Source organism: Hypanus sabinus, chromosome 17 (genome assembly GCF_030144855.1).
Source record: "Hypanus sabinus isolate sHypSab1 chromosome 17, sHypSab1.hap1, whole genome shotgun sequence".
In the NCBI taxonomy this organism is placed as follows: Eukaryota; Metazoa; Chordata; class Chondrichthyes; order Myliobatiformes; family Dasyatidae; genus Hypanus; species Hypanus sabinus.
Genome location: NC_082722.1, coordinates 16,780,026 through 16,807,251, shown reverse-complemented (window position 1 = coordinate 16,807,251; position 27,226 = coordinate 16,780,026). Strand labels below are relative to the sequence as shown.

Here is a 27,226-nt window from a genome sequence, read left to right as displayed (position 1 = left end):
TGATTCCTTAAAAAGAGATTTTACTCTCTTGTGGTTCTGTTTATAGAATGAATATAAGCAAGAAAAAATACATTCATTTTGAAGAATTTATTTCTACAAAAATGTGAATGTCTACAACAACTTAAAGTGCCTCTATTTTTATACTGACTATATTCCAGAACAGGATAGAAATTTTAACTACAGTAAAATTGATAACGTGTCATCCTTGGGACCAGCAGATTTTCCACACTATCCAATGTTACTCCTATTAATAACCCAATACTCCTATCCAGATAGTTATATTTAACCTTTTTAACGCATTACACAGTAGAATAATAACTTTTTTTAGTGCAAATTTCAAGGCAATGGGAAATAGAAGCTGGTAACCTTCAGACTGTCAAAACACCTGGTCCAGACCCTCTCCCTAGCCCATATCCTGCTTGTACTCTGGACCCCATTTTACACGTCAATAAACCAGATGCCAAACCATTGAGATTTCCAAACAATTAGCTCATGCAGTTTAAGAATTGTACTGTAGATGGTTAAATGGATGGGAATAAATGTATTGATAAGATTAAAGTGACAGTCTTAACTCTGAAAGGAAAACGTGCATATAGATTTGCAAAATCTAAGGGTATTTGTATATGTAAGGGTTTGTATGATAAAAAAAGATACAGAAAATTTATCAAAAGGTAATACTAAATTTTAGTTTAATGCAAATTACATAATGAATTTTGTAGGTAATGCTTTTACACCTCAAAGCCATTTGAGGCACTGACATTGCACGACTATTGCCTTCATTCTAATATCAAAATCACTGATTGCTAGAATGCCATTTTCCACATTGTTGGCACATCAATTTGGACAGAACACTAGGTTTAGAAATATTTACTTAAGAGATTCTTTGAGCATTGCCATCACAGTTTAATTTCCTTTTTTTTAGAATAGTCGATGTTTTTATGGTAAATGCAGTGATCTGTGGTAATTATAAAAAGCTGCTTCAAAATGTTGCTCCCAAAGTGAGGCAAATGCAAAACAGAACAAGCTAATTAAAACTGTTTACTTGAGTAATTATGCATTCAAAAAAAACCCCAAAGATAACAATTGCAAATGGTACGTTTAATTGGAACTTGGGAGAAGCAGTGTGATGTTGGGCAAAATAAGCTGCTCTGGTATTTTATCGATTCATGAAGAGGAAAATTACATTCTGTATTACAAAAGTTTGGATTTGCATAGAGACCCTAATTTTAAATATTTCTCTAGATCTTTGCTGTATTCGCTTCCAAGATCAGAGGTCCTTCCTTTCATCCCATGGTGCAGCCACTGCTTTGTACAGCAGTTATGTAATTTTTAACACTTCAGTTTTAGATTCATACATATTCCATCTTCCAAGCAGTGCCATTTGTAACTACCCTTGAGAAGGTGGCAGTGATTTGCTTTCTTTTTGCATTGGAATTCTTCTGGTGAAGTTAACTCTTATGGTGCTGTAAGGTTGTAAACCCCAGAATGTTGACCAAAGGTTGAAGAGGGAGGCATTGCAATGTGACCACCGTCCTTGAACTTCCAGGTCATGGGTTTAGGACATCCTATTGAAGCAAAGCTGGTAGGTGGATGTGAAACATTTTGCACACAGTAGTGGCTTTTTGTGGGTTGTGATGAGGCTCATTGGAGTGGATATGGTGCAACATGTTGGGTGGCTTCTTTTATATTGGTGGAACTGCACTCATTGATAAACTAGGGATGATTCCATCATGCTTCAAACCTGTGTCTTGTAAACTATGGAAAATCTTTGACAATCAGCAGAGGGCTCATTTGCTCGAGAAGATGTGGCTTCTGACCTGCTTTTTTCTTACTTACACCGGTCCAGTTAAGTCACGTCCCATGAATATCAACAGCAAGAGATTTGGCAATGTTAATAACACTTCATATAAGTGACCTGCATCTACCTGTATTTAGAAAAAAAGAACCTGTCCAATCTTACCTTATAGCGACAGTTTTACAGTCCTGACAATGTAATTGTACATCTCCTCTACCCCCTCCCCCTCCAGTGAAACACAACTATGGTGCTATGCAGTGCTCAGAACTGTACACAATTCTCAAGTTGTGTCTGAAGGGTGCTATAAATTGTTCAACTAACACCACCGGACTGGAGGTCTGTGACCTGTGATGTTATGCAGAGTTCAGTGCTGAAATCTCTGTTATTTCTGTTGCATAGAGACAAATATACATTGTCAGAAGACACAAAATGGTGTGGAGTTGTGGATAGTGAAGAAGATTGCCAAAGGATACAGCAGGATATAGAGCAGTTAGACACATAGTTGTAAATGGAGTATAATCCATACAAGTATGAGTTGTTGCACTTTGAGAGATCAAACATAAAGGAAAAGTACACTGTAAATGGCAGGATCATTAGGAGCATTGATGTTACTGAAGGATTGCAAGCACACAAAGTGGCAACACAAGGAGATAGGGTGATAAAGAAGGCAAATGACCAGTGGAGGTACCAAGCATAAAAGTCATGCTGCAAAACTTCAGTTAGGCCACGTTTGGAGTTCTAATAATCACATTGCAGGAAGGATGTGGAGGCTTTGGATATGGTGCAAAAAAGTTTCACCAGGATATTGTCTGGATTAGAGTGCATTAGCTATAAGGAGAGTTTTGACAAACTTGGATAGTTTCCTTTAGTTTGTGTTGTCTGTCATCTCTTTTGTCATCTATACCTTTCCTCTTGGAAAGCCAAGCTCTTGATGCTCAGGTGTATATACTGGTTCTAGATTAAATTCTGCATTTCCACAGATCATTAACAGATTTCCCTGTTTTACAATGGTCAAACTTTCAAAGTTCAATGTTTGTTGTTTCACTTTTCTCTTTTGCAAACACTGTGCTGAAACAATGGCTATGATGATGATGAGGCAATTATTATATTGCCATTTTGTTGTCACTTAAATCTGGTTCCTAATGCATTATTATATTTAAGGTGCCCTGTTAACTAGAACATAGTACTGCACAGAAACAGGCCCTTCTGTCCATGTTAATGTGCTGAATTAATTAAACTAGTAATTAAAAGGCTAACTAAACTAATCCCACATACCCCTCTATGGTCTTCATATTTCTATTTCTATCTAAAAGATTCTTAAATACCTCTGTCATATTTGCCTCCCCTACCATCACTAGTAGGGCATTCTGGACACTCACCCATTCATCTCCTTTGAACTTAACCCCTCTCACCTTAAATACAGGTTCTCTACTATTAAATATTTTGAATCTGGGAACAAAAATGTCAGCTGTCTATCTATCAGCTCTCATCATCTTATAAATTTCTACCAGGTCTCCACTCAGCCTCTGCTGCTTCACAGAAGACAGTGTAAGTTTAGTCCAATCTTTCCTTACAGCACATGCCCTCAAATCCAGGCAGCATCATGGCAGACCTTTCCTGCTCTCTGCCCAAAGCTTCCACGTTCTTCCTACAATAAATCAACCAGAAGTGAAATCAATACTCCAAATGCAACCTAATGAGAGTTTTATAAAACTGCAACACGACTCCCTGATTCCTGAACTCAGTGTCTCAACTAATAAGTGCAAGTCACACCATATGTGTTCTTTGCTGCCCTATCAACCTGCTTAACCACATTCACGGAGCTATGGACTTGGACTAAGATCCTTCTGCACACCAACACCTTTACGGGTTTTGCCATTAGCAGTGTACTTTCCTTTTATTTTTGATCTCCCAAAGTGCAACACTTCACATTTGTCTGGATTAAACTCCCAACTGCCATTTCTCCTCCCATCTGAAGTGAATTCTCTTAACAGTGGACAGAGAGGTCCAGGAGAACTGGAGAGCAGGTTCTGCTACATTGACTTAGCACATGCGTATACATGGACACACACACTCACTCTCACTCCATGGCCACTTCATTAGGTACACCTGCTCATTAATACAAATATCTAATCAACCATTCGTGTGGCAGCACCTCAATACATGGAGACATTGTCAAGAAGTTCAGTTGTTTATCAGACCAAACATGGGGAAGAAATGCGATCTAAGTGAATTTGACTATAAGAATTATTGTTGGTGCCAGGCGGGGTGGTTTGAGTATCTCAGAAACTACTGTTCTCTGGGGATTTTCATGCACAACAGTCTTTGCAGAGAATGGTGTGAAAAACAAACCAAAAAATCCAGTGAGAGGCAGTTCTGTGGGTAAAAATGCCTTGCTAATGAAAGAAGTCAGAGGAGAACAGCCAGACTGGTTTCACGCTAACAGGAAGGTGACAGTAAATACCACACCACAACAAGTGTGTGCAGAAGAGCATCTCTGAATGTAGAACGCATGGAACCTTGAGTGGATGGGCCACAGCTGCAGAAGACCAGAAACACACTCTCAGTGAATGTGACCTCCTAACTTTCGTTTCTGATTTGCACCACTTGTTTAATTTAGTTTCTTATTGTAATTTATGGTTTGTATTGCCGCAACACAAATTTCAGGACATACAGGCCAGTGAACCTGATTCTGATTGTGAGTGTGCCATGCTGGTTCTGTCAGTTCAGGGATTGTTTTGAATCTTCCATGGATTTTGTAAGTCTTACTGAGATAGAGATCACTTATGATAGTGTAAACACTGTCAGCCATTTAATTTAAAAAACAAGTTCGTAGATTTGGTTTTCGTGTCCACTCGAATTAAAGACCCTTTAAGAGTTCGGCGTAGAAATTACAGCTTTTTTTTTTAAAACCAAAATTAACATTATCAAGAACATATTCACAGTGGAATTTTCACTGCGCTCACGCCAGTGTACCACCAGTACTGGTGAGCGTAAATCGTACAAAACAGTTACAAATATTCCAAGTATGGGTGCTCTGGAAAAATTCTTGAGGGACCGTACCGCTGAGGTGGGAGGGTCTCCTCCATCCCCACCGTCAGTGCTTGGTTTTGCTTGCCGCGCCGGGGCTCGCCTTTCGCTTGGACTTCCACCGGAACGCGCGCCTGGCTGACTCTTTGCGGGCGCAGTTGAGGTGGGGGTCGTGGAGCAAGCTCCACATCAGCCAGATCTCGGGCACCTTCAGGCTGTGCACCACCATCAGCTCCCGGTAGAAGCAAGGGTCGAAGGTCTGGAGGTGAGGGGCGGCGGACGGCCGCACGATGCCGAAGGTTCGGAACCCTTTGTGTATTTGGGGCTTGAGGCCGATCCGGAGCAGACACATGCCGAGGAAGACGTCGTCGATGGGGAAGAGATCGACCTCCTTACTGGCACCATACAGCCTCCTGGCCGTGTGTCCGCTCATGAGGAAGCCGCCGCCGCCCGCGTAGACAGGGTAAACGCCGGAGCCGTACATCATCTCGGGGATGAAATATTTACTCTTGTTGGATCTAATAGGCAGGGCCTGGTCAATAATGTGCCCAACGAAAAGGTCCTCCATGGGGTCGGCGTCCAGCAGGAAGTCTGCAATGTTCTCCACGTTAACAAAGACGTCGTCGTCGCCCTTGAAGATGAACTCGGCGGTGGGGCAGAACCGGTCGAGCCACTTGAGGAAGTGAATCTCCTTTAGCGTCAGGTTGAAGAAGGTATCCTGGAAGTCCCACAGCAGGATGTCGCGGTAGACCTGGCTCTCGAGTTCCAGCAGGCGGCTCCAGGAGGCCAGGGCGCTCTGGTTGGCGGGGATGGCCAGGAGGAAGAGCCTACGGACGTGCAGCCCGTGGACTCGGCCTTCCTGGGCCCAGGTCTTCCGAGCCACTTCTCGCCGCTCGAACTCTTCCGCCTTTGACTTAATAGAGACCAGCAGCAGCGGCTCCCCGTTCACCTTCCGGCACTTGTCCTCCTGGTTAATGATCTGACTGAAATCCCGGCAGTCCTTCTGCCATTGGTATTGGCGGTAGCTCCAAGGGAGCAGGTCTAAGGCTGGAGGTGTTGCCGCCCCAATTCGTCCCTTCTCCAGATCTTGGCAGATGTTCTCTGGCGTTGACCCTGCGCTGGGGGAGGCCGTTTGGGTTACTGCTTCTAGGGTTTGCATTGTAATGTACCTCCTGGTCACATACTTCCCTTCAGCGTCGTGCTTGTCCGCCCCGGGAGCAACATGGATGTAGAGCAAAGTGCAAAGGGCCGAAAGCAGGAGAGCAGTGCAGATGAGATCCCCTTTCCGTCGCAGTCTCATAGTCCCAGGCACCTGGTAGACTGCCAATTGTCCACCACTGGATTTTACCGAACACAGCTGGTAGGTTTCTGCCCACTTCACGGGCTGGTTTTACCAATTCGGTTAGTTTATGCAGGACTGAGGGGGGGGGGGGGGGTAAACAGCTGTTTTTATGCGGCACGGACGCTCACGCGCTGGTTTTATACGGAGTCGAGGTTCACGGGCTGGTTTATACAGGTGGGGGCTCACAGGCTGGCGATGATACAGTGTTGGAATTCAGAGTCTGATTTTGATTGACGTTCTGCAGGCTGCAGTTCACAGACTGACTCTGGGTATGTTTTTTTTATTCCTTCACATCTGTAGAACAATCAGAGAAAAGCATAGTTAAAGGAAACAGCTGTCCAGTCTGCCACGTAGAACCTTAACTGTGGGATTGTACACGGAGTTCTGGAAACCAGCTCTGGCAAACTTAGAGACACTAGTTTAACAGAATAACAATATACTTTAATAACACGTTCTGTATCCTGGCATTTGCTACATTGCTGCATTAATTTTTAGAACTAGTGCAGCACAGAATTCTACATTAATGAATATTTAGAAGTGAATTATATTTGAGATTGACGTACACGCTAAACCCAGCTTAGTTGAATCAAGAGAAACTAACCCAAATGTCTATGAAATATTCAGGGATTCTCCCACAAAATTCTGGAGGAATTCAGCAGATCAGGCAGCATTTGTGGAGAGAATAAAAAGTCAACATTTTGAGCCAAGGCCCTTCATTGGGTCCTGATGAAGTGTCTCAGCTCAAAACATCGACTGTTTATTCCTCTCTACAGATGCTGCCTGGCCTGCTGAGTTCCTTCAGGATTGTGCGTCTGTGTGTGTGTGTGTGTGTGGTTTCCAGGATCTGCAGAATCTCTTGCATTAATGCTCAGGCTTTGCTGCTTTTCTTCAACACGCAAGGTTCTAAAATGTTTGGATGCTCCAATTCATCCTAATAGAGCCTTCTGAAATTCCGCCTGAATCACATGATCTGACAATTGCCACACGTGTTCACTCTGGGGCAGGAGTTCAGATCCTCTACTGCCTCTGCAGATTCTATATTTCGATGGCTGGTCTGTAATATAAAGTACTTTTAATGCACATTGAAATCTAGCGATATTTGGAAAAAAAGACTTGTTTGGGCTCTTCATTTCTGTTTCTCTAGATTTAATAATACATGCTTCTAGACCCCATTCGTTTTTTTGATAAGGGATGGCAGCACATGCCTTTGTAACAAAGGGGCATTGCCGGAGTGATCGTGCTGTTGAACTGCTTCTCTGACTGTACTTGTTAGTCTAGATGAATATCTGAGGCAAACTAAAGTAACTTGTCTTTGCCCTCATCAGGCCTCTCTGCTGCGGTCAGCCCAGCTTTGACAAAGGACATTTATCAATATGCAGTTACCATACTTTAAAGAAATGTCATAGGTTTAGTTCTTCATCCCACACCTCTCTCTCACACTCACACAATTCCCCATCCTATAGGGAATACTCAGGAGTATGCACACCAATCTATAACTTCACAGTTCATGCGCAATGCACACATCTCCACCTCACACCATTGCAATCACCAACACACGCACTGATTTCTCCATTTAATGTGCAGCATGTACCTCACCGACCTGCATTCAGTTGCGCCTGTTCACCCCGGGACTTTTTGCCAACACACACACACACACACACACACACACACACACACACACACACACACACACTCACTTTAAATATCTGGTGATGTAGTAGCAGAGAATCGACCAGGAGTTGCAGTTACGTCCTGCTGTGCGGTCTGCAGGAAGAAACGGTCCCGCCTGGGCAGTTCAGGAAGGTACTCTCAGCCCTAGGTAACACGTACTTGTTACGAGGAGCTCATTGTCTCCGCAACGATGAGGCAGCGTAACCACGAAAATTTATATTTTGCTATTTCTGCTGTCTTCACTGCGAACTAACGATTGTTGTTGGACAACACTCGGTGTGGGGCAGCACAGAACCTCAGCATTGGCAGGGGGACATCGGGGAACGCCGCAGCATAGCCTGCCTGCTCCGTGAGGGAGTCTTGGACCGCCCACCCCCCACCCCCCACCCCCGGCCTGACATTACATGCAAGCCTGCTCTTCGGAAGGGGCAGAAACCTGGGTAACCCGCTCCCACGGCACCCCAGCCTTTACCTGAGTCGGGCATGACGTTGGCGAGCCGCGGAACGCCAGGTAACAGAACAAACTGTCTGGAGGTTGCAGGGCGCGGAGCTGCTGGCTGCCAAAGGGAGGCGTTTCAGTGCAGGGGCAGCGAGCCAGGAAGCCGTGGGAGCCAACGAAACCACATCTGGATTGTATCAGTGGGACTGGGTTCGGAGCCTAATTGTCAGGTTCAGGAGAACTGCAGGAGCCCGCCGTTCCACTCGAAGCCGCGGCTGAGCACGTTCTCGCTCCGGTGAATGCGGCGGCCTTTGCCCATGAATCGTTACACAAGCGCGCAGTGGTGCAGCCTGCCGGAGAATGCGGCGTGTGGCTGGAATACAGACGGATCTCCGGCCTCCTTCTCCCTTTCCCTTCCAATGCCAGCTTGTAATCAGCATTGCCCTCAGGGGCAACGAGATGGCGCCGCTACCTCTGCGCCCGAGAGCGGGACTCAATCCTGTGTGGGATTCGCGTGCTCTGGTTTCCTTCATCATTCCAAAGACGTGCGGGCCCACAAGATAATGGGCAAGGAAACTTACTCCCAGTGTGTTAGTGAATGCAAGTATGGGGCCAATAAAACGTGAGATTAATGTGGGGTTAGTGTAATTGGGTGGCTGGTGGTCGCATGGACTCGGCGGGCCGAACAGCCTGTTTCTGAATGGGAATGACATGGTAGTCTAGCGGTTAATGAGTGGTTTACAGAAGGCGTCTGTAAGACCGTGACACAGTTCCCGACGCTATCTGTAAGGGGTGTATCCCCAGGTCCAGATGGTCTGCATCCTAGGGTACTAAAGGAGGTGGCTCTGGAAACTGCTGATGCATTAGTAATCATTTTCCAATGTTCCTTAGATTCAGGATCAGTTCCTGAGGATTGGACAATGGCTAATGTTATCCCACTTTTTAAGAAAGAAGGGAGGGAGAAAACAGAGAACTATCGACCTGTCAGCCTGACATCAGTAGTGGGGAAGATGCTAGAGTCCATTATTAAAGATGAAATATTGGCATATCTAGATAGCAGTGATAGGATTGGGCTGAGCCAGCATGGATTTACCAAGGTAAATCATGCTTGACTAATCTGTTGGAGTTTTTCGAGGATGTAACCAGGAAGTCAGACAGGGGAGATCCAGTGGATGTAGTGTACCTTGATTTTCAGAAGGCATTTGATAAGATCCCACATAGGAGATTGGTGGGTAAAATCAAAGCTCAGGGCATTCGGGGGGAAGACATTGACATGGATAGAAAACTGGTTGGCAGATAGAAAGCAAAGGGTAGCGGTGAATGGGTGTTTCTCGGAGTGGCAGGTGGTGACTAGTGGGGTGCCACAGGGCTCGGTATTGGGACCATAGCTGTTTACAATTTACGTCAATGATTTAGATGAAGGCATTGAGAATAACATCAGCAAATTTGCTGATGATACTAAGCTGGGTGGCAGTGTGACATGTGATGAGGATGTTAGGAGAATTCAGGGTGACTTGGATAGGCTGGGTGAGTGGGCAGATACTTGGCAGATGACGTTTAATGTGAATAAGTGTGAGGTTATCCACTTTGGGAGTAAGAACAGGAAGGCAGATTATTATCTGAACGGTGTAGAGTTTGGTAAGGGAGAAATACAAAGAGATCTAGGAGTCCTTGTTCATCAGTCACTGAAGGTGAATGAGCAAGTGCAGCAGGCAGTGAAGAAGGCTAATAGAATGTTGGCCTTTATTACAAAGGGAATTGAGTACAAGAGCAAGGAAATCATTTTGCATTTGTACAGGGCCCTGGTGAGATCACACCTGGAGTATTGTGTACAGTTTTGGTCTCCAGGATTAAGGAGGGACATCCTGGCTGTAGAGGAAGTGCAGTGTAGATTCACGAGGTTAATTCCTGGGATGTCCGGACTGTCTTACACAGAGAGGTTAGAGAGACTGGGCTTGTACATGCTGGAATTAAGGAGATTGAGAGGGGATCTGATTGAAACAGATAAGATTGTTAAGGGATTGGACAAGATAGAGGCAAGAAATATGTTCCAGATGCTGTGAGAGTACAGTACCAGAGGGCATGGTTTAAAAAAAAAGGGTAGGTCATTTAGGACCGAGTTAAGGAAAAACTTCTTCTCCCAGAGAGTTGTGGGGTTGTGGAATGCACTGCCTTGGAAGGCAGTGGAGGCCAATTCTCTGGATGCTTTCAAGAAGGAGCTAGATAGGTATCTTATGGATAGGGGAATCAAGGGATATGGGGACAAGGCAGGAACCGGGTATTGATAGTAGATGATCAGCCATGATCTCAAAATGGCGGTGCAGGCTCGAAGGCCCAGATGGTCTATTTCTGCACCTATTGTCTATGGTATACTTTTCTCCGTCACAACCTGGGGTTCGCCAGACGCTCCGGTTTCCTCGCACGTTCCAAAGGCGAATGGGTTGGGATGAGTAAATTAGCAATGCCAGAGGTGTGCTTTTGCCCCAGCACAATCCTTACTGTTTGATTTGTCGCAAGCGACGCATTTCATTGTAGTCTCGTTGTACGCGTGACAAATAAAGCTCTTCTTTAATGTTATAATCTTTATCTTTTCCGTGTTGTATCTCTCGATGACTCTGCCTTCGCAAAGAGAGGCAGACCTGCCTTCCATGTGGAGTCAAGTACTTAAACACACTTGTTTTCAAAAACATACTTCCTGCTCATGAAATGGACAGAGACACTGTGGGACACCTGTCCCAAACATATCACTGCATTCATGGATACTATGGACCACCATGTACACTCGGCTCCAGTTCTGCATTCCCAAACATTCCCTGGGCCTTTGGTTCTGGTCATTTCTCAGGGCCCACCCGGTGGAGGAAGAACCTAATACTGCAGACCATCTTCCCAGAGCCTTGCAGAAGATGTACCAAGCTTCAGTCTGTACCAAGGAATTCCACAGATTCACCACTCCAGTGAAAGAAATTCCTTATCATTTTTGTTCCAAAGGGACATCCTTCCAATCTAATGATGTGCCCTCTGGTCCTAGACTTCCCCACTATAGAAAACATCCTTTCGATGTCCACTCTATCTAGGCCATTTGATATTCAATAGGTTTCAATGAGATCCCCCCCCCCCCCTTATTCTTCTAAACTCCAGTGAATGCAAACCCAGAGCTGTTAAACGCTCCTGATGCATTAACCTTTTCATTCCTGGGATAATTTCCATAAAGCTCTCCTGGACTCTCTCCAATGCCAGCATGGCCTTTCTTAGATGTGGAACTCAAAAGTGCTCACAGTACTCTACATTTAGTCTTAACATTGCATGCTTGTTTTCATATTCTGGTCGTCGCAAAATGAATGCTAACATTGTATTTGCCTTATTATCGACTCAACTTGCAAGTTAACCTTTCAGCTGTCACATCCTTGCCTTCTGCCATGCAGCCAGTCTTCTTCCCATGCGAGTAATTTCCCTGTAGTACCGAGGGCTCTTATCTTGTTTAGGAGCCTCAAGTGCAGTAGGCGGTCCAAGGTAAAATGACAACACTGTACTGAAGAAAGCAAGTAGACAAGATCGCAACAAGGTAGATCATGTGATTGAATCTATCTTCTCATTTAGGGAACTAGTTAATAGTCTAATAGTGCAATAGTCACTTTCATTGAGCCTGGTGTTATGTGCTTTCAGGCTTTTCTATCTATTACTGGTGGAGGTGGGGAGAGGAAAGAATAACCATATTGGGTGTCTATCAGTGTGTTGGTGTCATAGGGTGGCATTGAGAGTGGACTCAAATGCAAGACACAGACACTGAAGTACTAGGGAGAGGACTAGGCGTATCAAGAAAGCAAGGGAAGTGGGGAAGAAACAATGCTGGACAAGACACAGGCCCTGGTCTAGGACTAGACTAAGAAAGTGGGACCTGGATGAGGAACTTGGAACCTGGACAAGAACTCTGAGCCAGAGACTGGACAGGGACCCAGAACCAAGACTCTTGACTCGGGCCCAAACTCTGATTCCAGGCGAGGACAAGATGTGGCAAGGCAACAGGACTGGACGTGGGACTCCTGGGCTGGATGAGGACCAGACTTGGGAGACTGGAACACAGAGCCTCGGTCCTCGGAGACAGGGACAGGGAACACAGAGCTGGGACCCCTCCTTGGGAACAGAATGTAGGGCCGGGAATCACACACAGAACACAGAGCTGGGACCCCTCCTTGGGAACAGGACGTAGGGCCGGGACTCATACACAGAACACAGAGCTGGGACCCCTCCTTGGGAACAGGACATAGGGCTGGGACTCATACACAGAACACAGAGCCGGGACCCCTCCTTGGGAACAGGACGTAGGGCTGGGACTCATACACAGAGCCAGGACCCCTCCTTGGGAACAGGACGTGGGGCTGGGACTCATTACACAGAACACAGAGCCGGGACCCCTCCTTGGGAACAGGACGTAGGGCTGGGACTCATTACACAGAACACAGAGCTGGGACCCCTCCTTGGGAACAGGATGCAGGGCCGGGACTCATACACAGAGCACAGAGCCGGGACCCCTCCTTGGGAACAGGACGTAGGGCTGGGACTCATACACAGAGCCAGGACCCCTCCTTGGGAACAGGACATAGGGCTGGGACTCATACACAGAACACAGAGCCGGGACCCCTCCTTGGGAACAGGACGTAGGGCCGGGAGTCATTACACAGAACACAGAGCTGGGACCCCTCCTTGGGAACAGGATGCAGGGCCGGGACTCATACACAGAGCACAGAGCCGGGACCCCTCCTTGGGAACAGGATGCAGGGCCGGGACTCATACACAGAGCACAGAGCCGGGACCCCTCCTTGGGAACAGGACGTAGGGCTGGGACTCATACACAGAGCCAGGACCCCTCCTTGGGAACAGGACATAGGGCTGGGACTCATACACAGAACACAGAGCCGGGACCCCTCCTTGGGAACAGGACGTAGGGCCGGGAGTCATTACACAGAACACAGAGCTGGGACCCCTCCTTGGGAACAGGATGCAGGGCCGGGACTCATACACAGAGCACAGAGCCGGGACCCCTCCTTGGGAACAGGACGTAGGGCCGGGACTCATTACACAGAACACAGAGCTGGGACCCCTCCTTGGGAACAGGACGTAGGGCCGGGACTCATTACACAGAACACAGAGCTGGGACCTCTCCTTGGGAACAGGACGTAGCACCGGGACTCATTACACAGAACATAGAGCTGGGACCCCTCCTTGGGAACAGGACGTAGGGCCGGGAGTCATTACACAGAACACAGAGCTGGGACCCCTCCTTGGGAACAGGATGCAGGGCCGGGACTCATACACAGAGCACAGAGCCGGGACCCCTCCTTGGGAACAGGACGTAGGGCCGGGACTCATTACACAGAACACAGAGCTGGGACCCCTCCTTGGGAACAGGACGTAGGGCCGGGATTCATTACACAGAACACAGAGCCAGGACCCCTCCTTGGGAACAGGACGTAGCGCCGGGACTCATACACAGAACACAGAGCCGGGACCCCTCCTTGGGAACAGGACGTGGGGCTGGGACTCATTACACAGAACACAGAGCCGGGACCCCTCCTTGGGAACAGGACGTAGGGCTGGGACTCATACACAGAACACAGAGCCAGGACCCCTCCTTGGGAACAGGACGTGGGGCTGGGACTCATACACAGAACACAGAGCTGGGACCCCTCCTTGGGAACAGGACATACGGCCGGGACTCATACACAGAACACAGAGCCGGGACCCCTCCTTGGGAGCAGGACGTAGGGCCGGGTCTCATTACACAGAACACAGAGCCAGGACCCTCCTTGGGAACAGGACGTAGGGCTGGGACTCATACACAGAACATAGAGCTGGGACCCCTCCTTGGGAACAGGACGTAGGGCCGGGACTCATACACAGAACACAGAGCCGGGACCCCTCCTTGGGAACAGGACGTGGGGCTGGGACTCATACACAGAACACAGAGCCGGGACCCCTCCTTGGGAACAGGACGTACGGCCGGGACTCATACACAGAGCCAGGACCCCTCCTTGGGAACAGGACGTACGGCCGGGACTCATACACAGAATGCTGAACAGGACGAGACAGTTCCTAACACTAAATAGTGGTAAGCGGCCCAACCTACCTAGCAAAGGCGAGGACACAAAGAGACAGTCCCAAACAACAAAGTACAGTTCCTTATCTGGACACCGCAAGGCTCCAGTCTTGTTCCGGCAGTAGAACTTGACAGCAAGAATAGGCAAGGACACAGGCGAGGCTCCAGCCGAGGGCTACAGAAAGAAGGGGAAGGGAAGGGACCAGACCAGCCTCAGCAAAGACAGCCTGGCTTACCCAGTAGAGGCAAGGACAGGATACTGACAAGACAAACCAGCACCTACACTTGAACCCAGGGCCGTGTATATTCCCAGCCGCGAGACGAGCATCAGGTGCCTATGGACTGGACCATGAGCCAGAACACAGATTTCACAGACTGGACCATGACAGTTGGTTCTTTACCAAGGCTGGGAGAAGTGTACGGAGAGTCTTTGGGGGGGGGGTGGAGAAAGGGGGTGCTGGTCTCCGTAATGTATTGAGTTGTATCCATCCCTCTGCAGGTTTTTTCCAGCAGTTGCCGTACTGAGATGTAATGCATCTGGAAAGGTTGCTTTCTCAGGGGCATCAACAAAAGTTGTCAAGTACCAAAGGAGACAGGCCAAGTTTATTTTGCCTTCTGAGGAAGTAGAGATGCTAGTGAGATTTTTTGGCCATTGTGTATATATAGAAACAAAGAAAACCTACAGCACAATACAGGCCCTTCGGCCTACAAAGGTGTGCCGAACATGTCCTTACCTGAGAAATTACATAAGGTTACCCATAGCCCTCTATTTTTCTGAGCTCCATATACCTGTCCAGGAGTCTCTTAAAAGACCCTATCATATCTGCCTCCAGCACCGTCACTGGCAGCCCATTCCACGCACTCACCACTCCCTGACATCTCCTCTGTACCTACTTCCAATCACCTTAAAACTGTACCCTCTCGTGTTAGCCATTTCAGCCCTGGGAAAAGCCTCTGACTATCCACATGATCAACACTTCTCATCTTCTGTCGCTCCAAGAAAAAAAGGCCGAGTTGAACCAGAACAGGCTACTGGTGGTTTTTACTCCTAGGAATTTAAAGCTTTCACCACCCTCAACCTCAATGCCTTTGAGGTAAGTAGGAGTGTGAGGACATCCTCCGTTCCTGAAGAGTCAACGTCCAGCTTTTTTGTTTTGCTTGTTGGTGGCACACCATGTCACAGAGCTCTCAACCTCCTTCCTGTACTCTGACTCATCAGTATTTAACATCTGTCCCACAACAGTGGATCATCAACAAGCTTAAAGATGGAGATAGAGCAGAATCTGGCCAAGCAGCTGTGAGTGTGTAGGGGATAGATTAGGGGCTTGAGGACGCAGCCTTGTTGGGGCACCAGAGTTGAGGATACTCATTGCTGTCTGTCCTTAATGATTGAAGTCTATTGGTCAAGAAGTCATGGGCCATTTGCAAAGGGAGGTGTTGAGTTTGGAGATTAGTTTGCTTGGAATTATAGTATTGAGGGCTGAGTCGTAGTCAATAAACAATATTCGAACACAGTTGTCTTTACCAGCCAGATGCTCCTGAGATGAGTGTAGGGCTATTTTACCTTATTCCATAAATTGAACATTATTTTCCTTTCTCTGACTACTGAGAATAGAAAAATGGCTAGTTATAAACAGTTTTAATCATTGACAATGTGTGGATACACAATGGATGGATTGGATAAAATTAGAGCATAGAAATTAAATTAATAACTGTTAATTTAACGGCATGGTAACTTTTTAAATTATAGTTCTTTATAATCTACAAAGCTGATAAATGTGACACAGTTGCACAGCGGTTAGTGTAATGTGATTACAACAGCAGCCACACGGATTCAGTCCCACTGCTGTCTGTAAGGAGTGTGTATGTTCTCCATCTGCCTGGTGTCCCCTGGGTGCTCCATTTTCATCCCACACTCCAAAGACCTATGGGTCAGTAGGTTAATTGGTCACGGGTACAATTAGGCCGTGCAGGCTCACTGAGCTGGAAGGGGTGTTACTGTGCTGTATCTCTAAATAAAAGGAAAACAACCCAGTCTCTATTCTTTTAAAGCATCCATCCTTTAGGTAAAATATAAAGTTGAAACAAATTAATGCAAATTGAAACAAATTCCTTGACAAGGGAGACTGGCATTCATTTGCAGGATACTCCCCACACTGGATGACCAACAAGATTCAGGCAGACAGTGTGTTTCACTGAGCTGATCTTCTTGCAGCAACGGCGGACGTTTGTAAGTAAAACAGAAACTGCTGGAAGCACAACACAGTTCAATCAACAGCTAAAGAGAGAGAAAATAACATATTAAATACAAGAGAAAAGTAGATGAGCTTAGAGCATGGGTTAACACATGGAATTATGACATTGCAGAGACTTGGTTTCAAGAGGGGCAGGACTGGCAACTCAATGTTCCAGGGTTCTGTTTTAGACAGGATAGAGTAGGAGGAATTATAGGCGGAGAAGGGAAATGTCACAGAATTGCTCAGGCAGCCAGACTGGAAAGCTCATCTACCGTATCCGTATGGGTGGAACTGAGGAATAAGGAAGGGCTTATATTATAGACCACCCAACAGCATGGTTTATAGGAGCAAACTTATAGAAAGATTGCAGACAGTTGCAAGAAACAGAAGGTTGCAATAATAGGTGAGTTGAACTTTTCTCATATTGACTGGTTCTCCCAAACTATGAAAGGATTGGATGGGATAGAGTCTGTCAAATATGCTCAGGAAAGTTTCCTTAATCAATATTTAAAATCCATCTAGAGAGAGTGTGAAACTAGATCTCCTATTAGGATTTGAGACAGGGCAAGTGACAGAAGTTTGTGTGAGGGAATTCTGGATCCTGTGATCAGAATGCAATTGGTTTCAAGAAATGGTTTTCAAGAGACGTTGAGACCCTGGTTAAGAAGATGGAGGCACATAGCAGATATAGGCAGGAAAGAACAAATGAGGTTTTTGAGGAGTATGAGACATGCAAGAGAAGACTTTAGAAGGAGATCAGAAGGCACGAGGCTGCTCTTGCAGACAAGGCGATGAAGAATCCCAATGGCTTCTATGGATATATTAAGAGTAAAATGATAGCAAGGGAGAAACTTGGTCCTTTGAAGATCAGTGGTCACCTATTGATGGAGTTGAAAAAGATGGGGGAGATCTGATTAATTTATTTTCTAATGTATTTATTTGGGAAATGGTCACAGAATCTATAGAAGTGAGGCAAACCAGTATTAAGGTCATGGGCAGTATACAGATATTGGATGAAAAGGTGTTTGCTGTCTTGAGACAAATCAGATAATTCCCCAAGGGTTTGACAAGGTGTTCACTTGGACCCTGTGGGAGGCTAGTGCAGAAATTGCAGGGGCCCCAGTAGAGATATTTAAAAATCCTTAGCTATGGGTGAGGTGCTGGAGGATTGGAGGATAGCTCATGTTGTTCCTTTGCTTAAGAAAGGCTCTAAGAATAAACCAGGAAATTATAGGCTTGTGAATCTGACACCAGCAGTGGGAAAGTTATTGGAAGGTATTCTAAGAGATTGTATATTTAAATACTTTAGAGCAATTTTTGGGTTTAGCACATTTACATTTAACAAATGACTTCAGTCAGCAGTCTTTGGGCCCGAGTGTAAATTGTGCAGCCCTGAACAATGGGTTCCTAAAAGCGGTGTAACCCAGATCAGATAATGCTGATTAAAATTCATTTGGATGTCTGACGTGTGAAGTTTGTGTGTAGTTTTAAAAGAAAACATTGTTGATACTTTATAAATATGGGATTGTCCTATGAGGTTTAGCACATAGGATACCAAACCCCACATTGGACAGAAAGAGTCTCCATATGATTCCTGCTGTACCTTGTTTTGTCAAATAAAGAAGCTGCTTTGTATCTACCAGTAAATTTCTCCGGTGACTGCATTCTCGCAACAACACTTGATGTCAGGAGTGGGTTAATGTCGTGTGACCAGCGATCTTAGTGGGTGAGTATTTTTAAAATTAGCACCCACACTTGGATCTCTTCGGGTTGGTGGTACACGGGAACGTGAGGTATCACGAACACGGAGAGCTGAATTGGTCGACTTAAAAGTAGTGCTTGTACCGTGTCTGTTTTTGTAAGAGTCGAAACTTAGAGTGTTGATTTGGGGAGACGGAGCCACTAGTTGCGAAGGATGGCTATTGCAGGTTCCGAACGCCGGTGGGGGCCTATATACTCATTCCGGGGCTGCATTCTAGCATAAGCATTTTGCAAGGGTGTGTGTGTGCCTTGGTGTAACAGATGTAAGGGAATATGGCAGACATTATGAGATCAGGTGCACAAAAATGGCAGATTGCAGAGTATATTCTGTGCCGTTTTAAGAATGTGATGTTTAACGTACCCGTCATTATGTGTGGGAATTAGTGTGGAGATATTTCGGGGAGAGGTTTTATCTGTCAGGATAGCACCTACTGAACTCTGAAGACCCAAGCCAGCCGTCAACCGTGATTACAACCATTCATAAACCCTTCACCCTCAGGGAGAATCAGAACATTTTGTCAAGAGTTGCCCTCACCGAAAGTTGCATGTGGAAATTCAGGATTCTGGCACAAGCTCGAGAAAATGGTTGCAATTCACTGGATGCCCCCCGAAGATATACACGTATTGGTAAAAGAGAAGTGCTCGAGAAATATGTGGGACACTATGGCCCAGGGGATGCCGGATGATACATGGGCAACTACCGGGAACGCTAGCAAGGAAGAAAGATACCGCTTTTTAAAAGGGGACATGAGGCAGCGACTGAGGAGAGGTGACAGTAACTGGGGAATGATAATGGTAGCGGTTCAAAGAGCTGATGAGACAGCCATGGACTATGCAGAACGTAAATATTGAAAATGTGAGGAGTATTCGGGGTTGGATAATCCAGGGAGGGACGACCCAGTCTTGTTGAAAATGGTCTCAGCCTACCAGGAAGTTTTAGATTTAGGGATGGTGGTGGGGTCGCCCAATTCTGCCATAGTTCCATGGAGCAGTGAGAAGTTGTCGAGGCAGGCGTGACGCCACAGAGGCGCAAGGAGCCGCTGGAGTCGATGTGGGAGGGTTCAGGAATTGATGTGCTTCATCTGTTGCCTATCCAGACATGGTTGGAGGCAGTGTTCAAGAAAGAGGAAAGGGAAACAGGTGAACGTCACACGAGACACGCAATCTCTCACCCCAGCCGTGCCCAGTCTGACTGTCGGTCCGATCACAGAGCTGGTGAAGACAGTTCCTAGGTCAGAAAAAGATGTGGCAGCGGGGGCAGGCAGCACTGGTGACCGGCGGGTGTACGCAACAGCTTTGTTAGGGGGCCGGCAATGCGATATGTTAGTGGACACCGGGGCATCAGTATCGATGACTGACCTGCCCTTGCCAACAACCAGACAGGCCATTTATATTACGGGAGGAGGAGGAAAACAGCGAAAGCTTGTCGCAGCTTCTCAAAATTGGGAGGGAGCAGCTTCCGGTCTGTCTAAACAATGAGGGCTCCATTTTTTGGACCAGGCATCCTTAGGGAAGCAGGGGGCATTATAAATTCAGCAAAGGAAGAAATACAGTAGTATGGGCAAACCAGGGGCAGCGGACACGTACAACTAACAGAGGACGCAACACACCCAGCGGAACAGCACTGACAGCCGTTCAGGGTAAAGTGAGGGAACTAATGTATCAGAGGAACTCCAACTACTAACTGGCCTATATAGCCAGTAAAGAAGCACGATGGATCACATCAGATCATACCACCCTTAACAAGACCACGCCGAGTCTGGATCCCATCGTGACGAACCCTGCAACAATCCCGAACGTCCTCCCTCCAGAACATTTTTTTTAAATCTTGGATATCGCTAATGGATTTTGGGGTCTCCCCTCAGTACCTGAGTCCCATGGCCGATTCGGTTTCACTCTGGGTAGGCAGAAGCATACGTGGGCCAGACTCCCACAGGGATCCACAACAGCCGACTGTTTTTCAAAAGATCATGGCGCAAACTTTGGAAAAGCTCAATCTATGGCCAGCCGGCCATCTTACACAACATGTGGATGGTCTACTAATTGCTTCGGAAGATGAAGCAGATAATTTCGGGGCGATAGCCAGTGGTTTAGAGATACTGCCAGACGAGGGGTTTAAAATCATTCCACACAAGGCTCAGTTAGGAAAGCAATCCGTACGGGACCTGGGCAGGAGGGACATGTCAGATGACAGACCCTTGGCAATCAGCTTCATGTTCTGCCCAGTAAACGTAAGGGGAGTGAGGAAGGTCGTGCCGTAATTTCATACCAGGGATAGAAGCCCTGCGCGGTGGTAAAGGCAGACGAGTCGGTATGTCTTCGGGGCGGTGCATGATGGCTTGGGCACGACGAGGATTTCTAACCTCAACAGGGGCAGGTATTCAGCTTGGGCACGTCATACCACAACCGCTGGAGGTGGCAGTGACTAAAGGAAAAGCTCACCAGTGGAGAGTGAGGAAATGAGTGTGAAGGAGCGCTGGTGGCAGGTGTAACTGAAATTATATCACGGGTTGATGCGGCAGAGACGATGACCATCCTCCGGCAGGACTGCTGGTGGCCAGGGATGCTGAGAAATTCTGCCGCCGTTGTGTCATTTGTGCTCAGCATAACTCCGGTAAGGGTGAACCAGCCCTGCTCGAGGGTAAATATCCAGAAGGACTTCATGGGCCCCTACCCAAAAAAAGCGGGAGGGGGAGGGATACTGTCAAGTAATTGCGGATCACTTCACCCAGTGGCAGAGGCTTTCCCCACAAGGGGCTGCACGGATCCAGTTCAGGTGGACTAGGATCAGGGAGCACATTGTACAGGGAGAGTGATGAAGGAAATGTTAGGGATTCGACAACAGTTCCACGTATCTTGCCACTCTCAGAGATCAGGAACTCTCAGAGTTCAACCGAACAATCAAGAATGCCTCAGCCAAAGCTATAGCTGAGACGGGAAAGGCATGGGTTGATGTAACCCCGATGAGATCATGACAGACCCCGACCAGCACGCTGGGTCTCAGCGCCTATGAATTATTGATGGGGGGGGGCAATGCGTCTCCATTATGGGTTAACTACAGGATGTGGCCAGCCTGGGACCTGCAGGGGTAGAGTGACACAGTATGTGAAAGGCCTTTGTAACCAACTTAAAGTGTTGGAGGACTGAGGAAAACAACAGCACATTGCTGATCAGCCAGCGGGAGAGGACAGCCTGGCGACCAAGTCATGGTGAGGGTTCTGCCTGAAAGGGCAGGGCTTGCCCCCAGATGGATAGGGTCACAGATAGTATTTTTAACAAATGAACTCATAACTGTGTGCAGACTTGGCAAGGCAGCCAGTGGAAACACTGGACTCAGATAAACTGTACAACTCACCTTCTTGTTGCCCCCCACAGACAAAGCAGGAGATCAAGTGTGCCCAGTAACTGTGTAATTACAGAGAACCCAAGAGAGGAACACCAGCAGGCCACACCAGACCTGACCACAGGTGATGGAAGCAGACCCACAGCAAATGTGAAGGCAGAGGATATCCAGAGAATGAAACAGAAAGCTGAGAATAAAATGTTAAAGCGCAATGGTAATGGTACTCTGTAATGAAGGCAGATTGCTGAAGGTACCTGATTAGTTGTATAGCATAGAATAGAAAAGATACTGAGGAAATAGATAGGAAGGGATTTAAGCTATAGCAGAGACATCAGGTTCCGTAACTTCAATGGCATGGCAGACTGAGAAAGAGAAGAAATTGCACACGGCATCTGAAGTCAGTCACCACAGCCTGAATGTGGAGCAAATACAAATGAGCTGGGCCCTTTCAGCAGTTGGGCCAGTGCTTGACTGGTCGTTTCAGAACGGGGTGCCTCTGGGGAGAGATCCTTGCAGTTATTCAAATAGAGACTACCCCCACCCCTTTCTGTACATCGATGAGAGGGCTTGTGAGCCCAATACTTTTACCTTGCTGATACCTCTGAAAAGCAAAAGTTTTAGCTTTCAGAGAATGAAGGGCTGAAGACAAGGAATGTGATTAAACTGCCTTGGGCCATCAGGAAAGATATATGAACGAAGCTGCATTTTTAAAAGATTGTTATTCAAATCTCTAGAACAATCTCTCTGCTTGGTGTTTTTTAGGGACGTTAGGGTAGATATAGGTGCGCATAAAGTAATTGAGGGGAACTCTGAGGCAAGGCATTTCTGCTGACTTATTTGAGTAGATTTTCCTCAAGGTTGACCTTTTAGGAACCCAAGAGGAGGGACAGTTAGAGTTATTTTCGGATAAGCAAAAATAACTTCGGGTCTGAAGCCATGAAGCCATCTGGGTTCCTAAATGCTGTGAATCCCAGACCAAATAATGCTGATTAAAACTTACTTGGATGCCTGTGCTGTGGGTGTGAAGTTTGTGTGTAGTTTCAAAGAAAGCATTGTAATACATTGTAAATATGGAATTGTCCTTTGATGTTGAGCACATAAAATATCAAACCCCACATTGGGCCAGCCAACTGAAAGCGTCTCCATATGATGCGTGCTGTACCTTGTTTTGCCGAATAAAGAAGCTGAATTTGTAACTGCTGATACTTTTCTCTGGTAACTTCATTCAAACAACAACAAGAATTTGGATAGACCGGGACTTATTATGGATAGTCATCATGGCTTCATGCCTGGCAGGTCATGTCAATAAATCTTATGGAGTTTTTCGAGGAATATTCCAGGAATGTTGATGAAGACAGGACTGTAGATGTTGTCTATATGGACTTTAGCAAGGGCTTTGACAAGGTCCTACATGGGAGGTTGGTCAGGAAGGTTCGGTCACTTGGCATTCAGGATGAGGTAGACATCGCAGAAGAAGACAGAGTGGTAGTAGATGGTTACCTCTCTGACTGGAGGTCTGCGACTACTGGTGTGCCACAGAAAACAGTGCAAAGTCTGGTGTTGTTTGCCATCTGTGTGGTAATGTGGTAAACTGATTCAACAATTTTTCAGATAGCACCAAGATTGGGTGAGGTGTAGTGGACAGCGAAGAAGACTAACAAAGCTTGTAGTGGGATCTGGACCAGCTAGGAAAAATGGGCTGAAAATGGCAGCTGGAATTTAATGCTGACAGGTGTGAGATGTTGCACTTTCAGAGGATAAGCCAGGTTGGAGTTATATGGTGAGTGGTAGGGCACAGAAGAGTGTGGTAAAACAGAGGGATCTGGGAATACAGGTCCATAATTCCTTGAAAGTGGTATCACAGGTAGGTAGGGTCACAAAGAAAGCTTTTAGCACTTTGGCCTTCATAAATTATAGTATTCAGTACAGGATTGAGATGTTATGTTGAAGTTGTATAAGACATTGGTGAGGCCCAATTTGGAGTATTGTGTGCAGTTTTGGCCACCTAACTGTAGGAAAGATGTAAATAAGATTGAAAGAGTGCAGGGAAATTTACAAGGATGTTGCCAGGACTTGAGGAGCTGAGTTATAGGGAAAGGGTGAATAGGTTAGAACTTTATTCCTAACCATAGGAGAATGAGGGGAAATTTGATAGAGGAATACACAGTTATAAGGAGTACAGATGCAAGCAGGCATTTTTGGGATACACATAAAATGCTGGAGGAATTCAGCAAATCAGGCAGCATCTATGGAAATGAATAAAAAGTCACCATTTTGGGCAGAGTCCCTTAGAACTTGAGGTCATGAGTTAAGGGTTAAAGGTGAAATGTTTAGGGGGGACGTCTTCATTCAGAGCGTGGTGAGAATATGGAACAAGCTGCCAGTGGAAGTGGTGGATATGTGTTCAATATCAACATTTTAGAGAAATTTGGAGTGGGGGTATGGAGAGTTATAGTCTGGGTGCAGGTTGAAGGGACTTGGCAGATTAATACAAGCATGAGAAAATCTGTAGATGCTGGAGATCCAAAGCAATGCACACAAAATGCTGGAGGAGCTCAGCAGGTCAAGAAGCATCTATGGAAAAGAGTAAACAGTCAACGTTTACTCTTCAGTCCTGAAGAAGATTCTTGGCCTGAAACATCGACTGTACTCTTTTGCAGCCTGGCCTGCTGAGTTCCAGCATTTTGTGTGTGTTGCTGCACGCAGAATAGTAGTTTGGCATGGACTGGATGGGCAGAAAGGCCTGTTTCTGTGCTATAGTGTTCCGTGACTCTAAATTCAGTTTTTTTAAAATAAAGAATTAGTTCCTCCAACACTTCTATTGGTAGACGGTGCTAGTGAGTGTGTATCAGTTAGGATTGGTATTCTCATGATCACAATCAGGTGCTGCCCTCCAGTGTTCGCTTGGTAGAAGACAAGCTAGAACGTGTTCCTTTGCTGAAGGCTTGTTCTTGCCGAGAGCATTTATGCTCATCTATCTATGAATATTTCACTTAAGGACTTGGGTTATATTTCTTTGGTTGACTACGTGAAGCAGGACCTCATACTGAAAGGATTGAATCTGCCCTTGATGAACCAGTTCCTCTGCACAACACACACAAAATTGTGGAGGAACTCAGTAGGCCAGGCAGCATCGAAGGGAAAGAGTACAGTCGACCCTTCATCAGGACTGGAGGGAAAAAGATGAGGAGTCAGAGTGAGAAGGTGGAAAGAGGGAAGGAAGAAACACATGGTGATAGGTGAAGCGGGGGTGGGGTGAGGGGTGGGAGGGAGTTGATTGGCAAAAGAGATACAGTGCTGGCGAAGTGAGAGGACAGAAGGTGACTGCTTCCACCACTCTCTCCAGCAGTGGATTCCAGGGACAAATATTCACAATTCTCTGAGTGAAAAGGCTGCTCCTCACACCCACTTTTACTACGTATCCTCTAGTTTCATTCAAAGGAGAAAAACTTCCATCAGTCTAGTTTGTCTGTACCCCTCATAATTCTATAATCATATCTCCTTTTAACCCCGTGCACTCCAAGTGAAATGAACCATGTCGCACCAGCTGACAACTAAAAATGCACTATTCCAGTCAACTCCCGGTGAATTTCATAGAATAGTACAGCACATTACAGGCCCTTCAGCCCACAAAGTTGTGCCAACCCTTAAACCCTGCCTCCCATATAACCCTCCACCTTAAATTCCTCCATGTACCTGTCTGGTAGTCTCTTAAGCTTCACAAGTGTACCTGCCTCCACCACTGACTCAGGCAGTGCATTCCACGCACCAACCACTCTCTGAGTAAAAAACCTTCCTCTAATAACCCCCCTGAACTTTCCTCCCCTTACCTTAAAGCCATGTCCTCTTGAATTGAGCAGTGGTGCCCTGGGAAAGAGGCACTGGCTGTCCACTCTGTCTATTCCTCTTAATATCTTGTATACTTCTATAATGCCTCCTCTCATCCTCCTTTTCTCCAGAGAGTAAAGCCCTAGCTCCCTTAATCTCTGATCATAATGCATACTCTCTAAACCAGGCAGCATCCTGGTAAATTTCCTCTGTACCCTTTCCAATGCTTCCACATCCTTCCTATAGTGAGGCGACCAGAACTGGACACAGTACTCCAAGTGTGGTCTAACCAGAGTTTTGTAGAGCTGCATCATTACTCCGCGACTCTTAAACTCTATTCCATAACTTATGAAAGTTAACACTCCATAAGCTTCCTTAACTACCCTATCTACCTGTGAGGCAACTTTCAGGGATCAGTGGACATGTACCCCCAGATCCCTCTGCTCCTCCACACTACCAAGTATCCTGCCATTTACTTTGTACTCTGCCTTGGAGTTTGTCCTTCCAAAGTGTATCACCTCACACTTCTCTGGGTTGAACTCCATCTGCCACTTCTCAGCCCAGTTCTGCATCCTATCAATGTCTCTCTGCAAACTTAGACAATCCTCTACACTATCTACACCACAACCAACCTTTGTGTCGTCTGCAAACTTGCCAACCCACCCTTCTACCCCCACATCCAGGTTGTTAATAAAAATCACAAAAAGTAGAGGTCCCAGAACAGATCCTTGTGGCACATCACTAGTCACAACCCTCCAATCCGAATGCACTCCCCCCACCACGACCCTCTGCTTTCTGCAGGTAAGCCAATTCTGAATACACCTGGCCAAACCTCCCTGGATCCCATGCCTTCTGACTTTCTTAATAAGTCTACCATGTGGAACCTTATCAAATGTCTTACTAAAATCCATGTAGATCACATCCACTGCACTACCCTTATCAATATGCCTGGTCACCTCCTCAAAGAAATCTATCAGGCTTGTTAGACATGATCTGCCCTTCACAAAGCCATGCTGACTGTCCCTGATCAGACCATGATTCTCTATACGCCCATAGATCCTATCTCTAAGAATCTTTTCCAACACCTTTCCCACCACAGACGTAAGACTCACTGGTCTATAATTACCCGGACTATCCCTACTACCTTTTTTGAACAAGGGGACAACATTCACCTCCCTCCAATCCTCTGGTACCATTCCCGTGGACAACGAGGACATAAAGATCCTAGCCAGAGGCTGAGCAATCTCTTCCCTCGTCTTGTGGAGCGGCCTGGGGAATATTCCGTCAGGCCCCGGGGACTTACCCGTCCTGATGCATTTTAACAACTCCAACACCTCCTCTCCCTTGATATCACCATGCTCCAGAACTTTCCTCTGCGTCTTCTCCAACGCTATCTCATCTATCATACATTGATAACCAGAAATGTCGTAAAGTTAGAGAATATTCGCCGTTATTTAATACAGTGACTAATATGTATCCCATATGCCTCAGCTGCCCGCAATGCCAGCTTCAAACAATTTCGACCGGACGAGGTCCACCTTTCCTTTGTCCTGGCCTCACTGATAAATGCATCCCCACATTTATCTGGCTGGCCCGTTTCATCAACACCCGGTTGCAACCCTGTCCCTGACGGTCACATGACGCGGGGGCTCCGTCATGTGACCTCCCAGCACGCGGCTCACTCAC

General features: G+C 46.5%; 1 protein-coding gene across 2 annotated transcripts; it reads right to left on the bottom strand.

Annotated features, from left to right (window-relative positions):
* Positions 1 to 92: 92 nt before the first annotated feature.
* b3gnt9 (UDP-GlcNAc:betaGal beta-1,3-N-acetylglucosaminyltransferase 9) lies at positions 93 to 27,153 on the bottom strand. 2 transcript variants are annotated; one of them, XM_059992610.1, is made up of 2 exons: positions 26,844 to 27,153; positions 93 to 6,461 (listed from the first exon to the last, which is right to left on the bottom strand). In XM_059992610.1, the coding sequence occupies exon 2, from the start codon at positions 6,123 to 6,125 to the stop codon at positions 4,893 to 4,895; it is 1,233 nt and encodes a 410-aa protein (XP_059848593.1). In that variant the 5' UTR covers positions 6,126 to 6,461; positions 26,844 to 27,153; the 3' UTR covers positions 93 to 4,892. The 2 variants fall into 2 exon arrangements, with proteins under 2 accessions (XP_059848593.1, XP_059848592.1); XM_059992609.1 differs by lacking the exon at positions 26,844 to 27,153 and adding an exon at positions 8,311 to 9,930.
* Between the last annotated feature and the right edge of the window lie 73 nt (positions 27,154 to 27,226).

Coding starts and splice junctions, on each gene's coding strand:
- b3gnt9 (XM_059992610.1), bottom strand. CDS start 6,125: ATGAGACTGCGACGGAAAGGGGATCTCATCTGCACTGCTCTCCTGCTT.